The sequence below is a fragment of the Miscanthus floridulus genome, chromosome 7 (genome assembly GCF_019320115.1).
Source record: "Miscanthus floridulus cultivar M001 chromosome 7, ASM1932011v1, whole genome shotgun sequence".
NCBI classification, from domain to species: Eukaryota; Viridiplantae; Streptophyta; class Magnoliopsida; order Poales; family Poaceae; genus Miscanthus; species Miscanthus floridulus.
The window spans coordinates 102,657,477-102,665,334 of record NC_089586.1 but is presented as its reverse complement, the minus strand read 5'-3'; the positions used below and the strand labels follow the sequence as shown (position 1 = coordinate 102,665,334).

The 7,858-nt window shown below is 43.3% G+C and overlaps 1 protein-coding gene across 1 annotated transcript; it reads left to right on the top strand.

Annotated features, from left to right (window-relative positions):
• The first annotated feature begins 951 nt into the window (after positions 1-951).
• Positions 952-6,254, top strand: LOC136464037 (peroxisome biogenesis protein 19-1-like). The gene is made up of 4 exons (XM_066463005.1): positions 952-1,272; positions 1,367-1,649; positions 4,596-4,912; positions 5,972-6,254. The coding sequence occupies exons 1-4, from the start codon at positions 1,142-1,144 to the stop codon at positions 6,015-6,017; spliced, it is 777 nt and encodes a 258-aa protein (XP_066319102.1). The 5' UTR covers positions 952-1,141; the 3' UTR covers positions 6,018-6,254.
• The last annotated feature ends 1,604 nt before the right edge of the window (positions 6,255-7,858 follow it).

Below are 7,858 nucleotides of genomic sequence, written 5' to 3'. Positions count from 1 at the left end.
CTTCTGTTGCCTCTCTCCAGGTACTTCGACAGCGAAACTGTGGCTACGGAATCCTAGTTTCGCAGGTGTCCAAGGACACTACTGAAGCCTTCTACTCGCTGAGAGACCTTCTGAAGTAAATCTCTCGTGATCTTTTTCGGGACTTCTTTCTACCCTGTCGGATTCGTTCAATCTGGCCTTATATGGCTCTAATCTGCACCAGTGTTCGGCTGAGCAACAAGCCGGCTTACTCGGTTTTTTTTTTCTTCAGCCGGAACAGTATTTTTCTCTCACAACGTTCCGGTATAAACAGTGAAAATTTCATACCAGCCGAACTGCTTGTCACACAAGTGATGGGGTTCCTCAATTCCTTGGTGAGGTGGAAGAAGCACTCACCGTGACGAAACTGAAGAAAACACGATGATCGATCCAGAAGTCGTAAAGCAACTGTAGTTCGTGCGGCGGCAATTTTGTAGAGTTGGACGCACCGGGTGGCTCATTCTTTCATGTGTTCTGTTCATGAGAAATGATCAGTGGTTCTCTCATCCTCTTGCAACTGTAATTTGTAAGCAAGAGGCCCCTCTTCCTGTTCAGCCTGTTGAATAAAACCAGGACGCTTTTACCTTGCCCTGAATTTGCATCTTTCGGTGGTGTTGATTCGTTACCAAGGCGTGTCAAAACTTACAAGTAATGCTTCTGTGCCAACTGCCAAGTTAAACTGAAACGACAAGAAGGGAACACAGGGACAGGTCAGTGGTTTTGCACTGCGACGAGTCAGATTCAGAGTTCAGACGCCGCTCAGAAGTCAGAACATTTGTTTCCCGAATTTGATCCAGGCGTACCCAGCCGCCGTTGGATCGGTCGCTATTTGCGACAAGGATCACGATCCGACGGCTGCGGCCTGCGAGCGGTGTCATCCTTTGCTTGCCGACCAGAAAAGGGAATCCGGGTCCGGCTGCCGCCCGTCGGGCCGTGTGCTTTCTACTCTCTTTCTCCCCCCGCGTGTTTATTCACGCCCAAACCCCAAATCGCACGCGTCATCCCAATCCCAATCCCAATCCCAACCCAATTACGACACGCCTGGCCAGCCGCCGCCGCCGCGCCGCCCGAAATCCGGAGGGGAAGCTCCTCGACGCCGTCGCGGCCAGCGGCAGCTCGGACGATGGCCTCCTCCAACTCCAACTCCGCCGCCCCGGCTGCCGCCGACGGGGCCGACGACCTGGACCAGCTCCTCGACAGCGCGCTCGACGACTTCACCAGCCTCGATCTCTCCGCCTCCGCCGCCCCCAAAAGGTAGTACTCCCTCTGGCGTATCCTCGTCGGAGCCAAAAGCTGCTCCCCGCTAGGACTTTGAGCGAATCACTGGCTCTCGTGTCTCACTCTACAGCGCCGGCGAGGCGTCGGGGTCAGGATCGGGAGGCAAGGGGCCGGTGAAGGGGCTGGGGCTGGGGCTGGGGCTCCCGGACCCCAAGGCGCCGAAGCGGCGCGCGGGGAAGCAGCCGCCGCCGCCGAGGGGCGCGTGCGCGAAAGAGGCGCTCGAGGAGCTGACGCGCGAGACGCGGGAGGCTGTGCGCGGCCTCGAGACGGCCACTGGGGGTGTCCCGTCACTGGACGATGACGCCATGATGGAGGAGTTTGTCAAGCAGTTCGAGGAGTTCGCAGGAGCACAGGTACCCTTTCTCTTGCCTGTCTGTTCAAAGAAAATTACAGGCAAGAGTATCCTATTGCTTCTGTTCACTATAGTATCCACAGTTTTTCTTTTTCTTGGAAACAATAGCTATATTTTATTACTTGAAGCTTGTTGGATACTCCCTCTGCCCCAAACTATAGGCCAAACTTATCCTAGTTTTAACTAAGTTTTTTAGAAAAAATAGACCAACATTTAGAAATTGCAACATCAAATTAGTTTCATTAAATTTCCCATGAAATCTGTCTTGATAGTTCATTTATTTGACTGTAGATGTTAATATGTTTCTTTCTCAAAACGTGGTCAAAGTTTGACTTAGGGCAAATGTAGACTGAACTATAATTTGCAATTGGGAGTATGACTGAACCATTGGAAAAAAGGTGTTGTCAGACTGCTTTTGATGTCTGCGCGGTGGGGGTGGGGTGGGGTGGTGGGCATTAGTACTGGTGTGCATTGATGCATTAAGGTTTCTTTTAAGACTCTTTACTTGAGAAACTGCAGCTGACATTAAGGTTTCTCAAGTAAAGAGTCTTAAGGTCAGCTTGTGAGCTTAATGCATTAAGGTCAGCTTGTGAGCAGCTGCAGTAGTGATCTATTGACTAATTTACTATTTACGAATAGGATGTGTTTGAGCATACTTACTAAACTCATAGATTTAGGAAGTTAACAAAAGAAATAGCAACCTTAAATTTTGTCCTTCTCCAACAATCTTCTATAGTAGTTCCTTAAACGATTTTGCATTGGGAACCCCGAACTATTTCTAACCAACTTAAACTTTTTTAATAGTTTCTTTGTCTCTTACCACTTTCTCATCTGGAACCCTTTATTTTCTTAATTTACTCACGCGTCCAATTTACTCCGATCTCCCGAGAAAAACGCCGGACGGGGAGCGGTCCTCTTGACTGCAGAAACTTACGAGTTGGAGAGGATATTTGGCAACTTTTTATTTTTAAGGAGCTCTTTTACCAAACTGTTGGAGGGCACTTTTTTCCCTTTTTGCTAAAAAATCAAAATAGGAAGTTGTTTTACAGAACTCCTGGAGATGCTCTTACAATCACTCAAACAGCCATTTGATAAATTGATATGTCCAATGGGAAAAAGGATCTGTAGCTGCACATTGGCAATTTGGTCTTGGATAATTATTGATGTAAGAACACTTAATATGTAGTTTATCCTGACCCTGTATTCAACCGTGCAATGAAATTGTTACATTTATCATCATGAATGTCACTGATACATTTAAGATAGCACAAATAAGATTATGTGGCTTCCTGTATGCAATAGGTTTTCTGCTTAATGTGCTCAAGTTTTGGGATATAAGAAAGCCTTTGTGGTACAACAAGTTCCTAGCTTATTATGAAATTAGCATAAGAGCATCTCCAGGAGACACTCTAAATTGCACCCTCTATCTCCATCTGGCTATCCATTTCAAAAGATTCCCTCTCCATATTATTCCATACTCCTTGCAGACACTCCAAATCTTACCCTGCATATCCTATTATCCTACACTTAATTGATATTCAAATTAGTTGTAACAGGTCGATTGTACAGGTATAATTTATAAATATATTAATTTTCACAACGGCTCAAACTTCCATTATTTGAATTGCATTGTAATTAACACATTGAACAACATATATATTTGAAATCTTGCACTAGAATTAAACAATATCCTTGACACACAAGTATGGTGATTGCATCACTTAGCTACTGACAAGTTGGCCCAAAGCTGCAGGTCCCATCGTCAGTGCGAATAACTAAAAGCACAGCCGTTCACTCATTCTTATCCTCTCTCTGTCATCCCCTTCCTTCTCGTCTTTTAGGTCTGTTCCTTGTTCTCAGCTACTTCTCTTCGCTCTCTCTCTTGGCACGCCATGGTTTTGATATGGTGAAGGGAAGAAAGAAAATAGTTTGGCATCCATGGACGACCGTATGAAACCCCCCCCCCCCCCCCCCCCCCCCCCCCCCCCCAAACACACACACACACATGGCTGAGTGGTGCAAGAGCCAGGGGCTGAGCAGCGCAGTGGCACGTGGGGATAGAGGCCCAGCAACGGCAGGCAATCAGCAGCGTGTGAACGGGGAGGGAGTGCGGGATGTTGGGCAGTGAGGTGGTAGTGTGCTACTGGCCAACCAAATATGCCGTGGCAAGCTCACTGAATGGTGTGTGAACAACGAAGACAAGTTGTTTGTCGTGAGTCAAGATCAAGACTGCTGGAGCATCATTTTTTGGGTTTGGGTCCAAAAATATCAATCGCGAGTGCTTTGGCATAGCTGCTGGAGATGCTCTAAGTGAATCAGAAGGAACTCCAAGGCTGCTACTTATTGTACTATGGGAAGCGCATTCAATGTGACTGAACATTAGATATTTCACTTCCTTTTATATCTCATCTGAAGGAGGTATCATACTACTGTTTGGTGTTAGAGCATATTTAATTTACAAAGTAAATTTCACAACATATATATTTTATGGTCATGGATTCTGAAAACTACATGCTCTTGATTAGTTGGCAATTGCAACTCATCATAGATTTTAAGGACATAATATATCATTAACTATCACCCCGATAATTGCACTTCAATAGCTCATTAGCCCTTTGATAAGCGCCACTTATTGGTCCACTCTGTTCACCAGGATGCAATTTTGTGAAATCCTTTGACCATAAATATGTGGGTTTAAGTGCCACTAGCAACTTCGTTTTTGTGAAACCTTATCACTATTGAACCTGGCATAATGAAAAAAGGGCGTACCCAGCGCAGAGAGCTCCCGCTCTGTGCGGGGTCTGGGGTGAACCTGGCATAATGACACTAGCTAAAACTAAAAGGCTGGGGTTTTCTTCAATGATTGATTTGGGACGTGTGATCCACTCTACTTTTCACTTTGGACCTGTATATTTATGAGCTAACTCTTTTCTTTTGTCATCCACAGGATATGGACTCCATTGTTGAAACAATGATGCAGCAACTTCTGTCCAAGGAGATTCTTCATGAGCCCATGAAGGACATTGTGGAAAAATATCCAAAATGGCTGGAGGATAATAAAGATAAGATAAGCAAAGAAGAATATGGGCGTTATAATAATCAGCTTGAACTCATGGTGAAGCTTATTGAGGTCTATGAAAATGATCCTGAGAACATGACTAAGATTTTTGACATCATGCAAAACATGCAAGAATGTGGTCAGCCCCCCAGTGATCTTGTCCAAGATATTGTACCTGATCTGGATCTAAGCAAGTTGGGACAACTGTGAGTTTTTCATGTCTTTCCTGTAAACCATTCTGCCATTAATTTTACATACATGTCCATGCCAAAAGAAGTCTAATTGATAGGCTTGTGGGGTTACTCTATCTGTTTCAGACAGCCTAGGATGTGTTTTCTTGATAAATCTTGTTCTTTTGTCCAACAATGTTCTAAATACATATTGGCTTAGTCCTGCTAGAATATTATTCCTAGACTTTTCTCTAAGAGTCTAGATATGCTTCTAAGGATTATGGTTTTGTTATTATGTGAATAGGTAGAGATTGTGAAAAAAATCAAATAGTTTGAAATATAAGGACGACCTGTGGTTAAAAAAATTTCCTTATGAACTGTTCCACGTCACCCTGATAATCCATGATGATATAATTTGAATGCATTTTAACCTTTAGTCTCCTGCCTTTCAAATGTGAATTATCTTTTTGCTAGTGAATTTTTATTTGTACAACTTTTGGCACTGCCCTCTAGTGACAATAATTGGGTCACAGCCTCACAGGAGCAAACCCTGTAGAACCTACAAAGGTGGGTTATGCAAAGAAAATGGCATGTACATCATATTCTTGCAGTTGAACATGATTTCGCTTTAATGTGTTCGAAAGAAAAATAAATGTCTTCTCCACTTCCCTGTTTGAAAATGAAAGTAGCTGTCTTGTAGATCGAAGTTTTCACTTTTCCATCAGTAGGTGGGATGATTTTTTTTGTCTGATTCTTTTAAAGAATATGAACTGCCATTTTTTTGCTATTTGGTGATTGTACTTATGGCAAATTAGTCAGTCATTGATGTTGACTAGCAATATGAACAGTTATGTAGCACATGGCAAGATGAATATTGGTGGTTCGGATGGTTATAGTTGAGTATCAATTTTAGCTTAGCTCGAATTCCATCTGTGGCAATGTATTATAATATAACTAGAGTTCGCGCCATTGCACTATATTCACAAAGTAATGTTTTGCCTTATGTTATCTTAATATATTCATCACAGCATATGATATGGTACACGTCGGAATGACATCCCATGTCTAACTATTTATGATTCCGTTATATTACAGGTCTCCTGAGATGCTTGAATCAGCACCAAATTGTTGCGTAATGTGAAGACCAAAAGCATTCGATTTGGGATTCAAATTCCATGAAGTTTTCTTTACCTGTACGAAACCCCCCTTCTGGCTTTAGTAGATTCAAGATAATTTCCATCTGGATAATCTGTAAAGCCTTGCAAATATATAATGAGTTCAATGTTCTTTCTGGTTCTTGAAAGGAAGCTATATTCTTTCCGTTGATGTACTGCAACACTCTCGTCGTTCCTATACAATGAGTACATACCTTTCAAAGCCCCTCCGATTTTGTGACTCATTTCTGTTACGACTATCATCTGTTAACACTCAATTGTTCGGAAAAAAAATTGCAATCTACCCGTTCCATTCTAATCCTAACCAACCCGTAAAAAGAAATTGTCGACACATAATTTCGTCCCGTGCCGAGGACACACGCAACAAGTTGGAAGGGTCCGCTCGATGGAGCAGATTCGTCTAGCTTTAGCGCAGGGGTGATCGATCATGCGCAATCCTCTCGAGGCGTGCCAGTCAATTTGACCCTGCAATTGACAAGGAGAGAAAGTTCATCAGTAGTTAAGGGCGGAACTTGCCGGTGTTGCCAGACAGTCCCGAATGTACGGCTGTGAGAGCCGATATGAAAGGAGCCGATTTCAGTATATTCTTGAGAATAAGTCAGTTAGAGCTCATGGGATCGTGTGAAGAGAATCGGTTATTATTCAGGATAAACATCATTTAAACGAATATTAATCAATGGCAATAAGATATCAATGATGATCGGTCCATACTGAGTCAATGATTACGAGTGACCGAACTCCTTTTCATGTAAAGAAACAATTCAACACCACTTAATCATTTAATAAAAATAAATCTAATGAACATGTTAGATCTCACCTATCGCCATGACCAGTGGGGCATGAGGCAGAATCATGCAGGCCGTATAAACAACAATAGACTCGACGACCCTAACTCATTACTAATATCAGTGGGACATGAGGCAGAATCATGTAGGCCGTAATACAATAACAAGATCATGGGGCTAACACATCTTTCAACTTATCTCTACTTCAATGGTCTCGTGATGTGAACTGTTCGTGAAAGCATTTGATATCGGCTAAACAGCCGATTCAGGCATAGCGCACAGTTAAGGTCATATCTTCTCAGGAACGGGTCTATCAACCAACGATTCCCGCTCCACGGTGCCAACAGTGGGGTGAGAGGCAGAATCCCACAGGCCGTGATGACGGGCCATGAAACGGTTCTCGCTAACCGATAGATCTACTCAAGATCGAACATGCCTTAACCGCACGCTATGCACGATTAAGATTGATGCAAAACAGCCGATAAAAACATAACTCATCTCTTAAGATGTAGATTAGATCAATTTTAGATTAGCAAACGATAATTTAAACAAGATATAAGGCCGATCTAGATCAATCTCAATCGGACAGAGTGATATTGCTGTAAGTAGATAAGCAATGAAAGCAATAAGTAATATCGGTAACCTAATGAATCTACCAAAGACTGCCATTCTAAGATAGAGCCGATAACTTGACCTTGATCCAATTTAAGCAGTGGGGTGAGAGGCAGAATCACACAGGCCATACTTGAATTAGACAAGAGTCGATAACTAGCTTATACCAGAGCCACAGTGGGGGTCGACCGGATCGATGCAGCCATACGAACAGAGGTATAAACCATGACGGTACTTACAACAAGCAGTGGAGGTCGACCGGATCGATGCAGCCGTACTTGCCGAAGAACTCACCAAGATCTACTCTACTCCTACTCCTAAGGGTGGCCGAAGCCGAAAAAAGTAATTGACTTGTATTTGATTGATTGGTTGTTCTTTTACAATAGCCGGAGTTTGGTATTTATACCCGG

Bases quoted from the DNA above. Each gene is read 5' to 3' on its own strand.
- LOC136464037 (XM_066463005.1), top strand. From the start codon at position 1,142: ATGGCCTCCTCCAACTCCAACTCCGCCGCCCCGGCTGCCGCCGACGGG. The intron at 1,650-4,595 runs GTACCCTTTCTC...TGTCATCCACAG, and splicing joins AGGAGTTCGCAGGAGCACAG to GATATGGACTCCATTGTTGA. The intron at 4,913-5,971 runs GTGAGTTTTTCA...GTTATATTACAG, and splicing joins CTAAGCAAGTTGGGACAACT to GTCTCCTGAGATGCTTGAAT.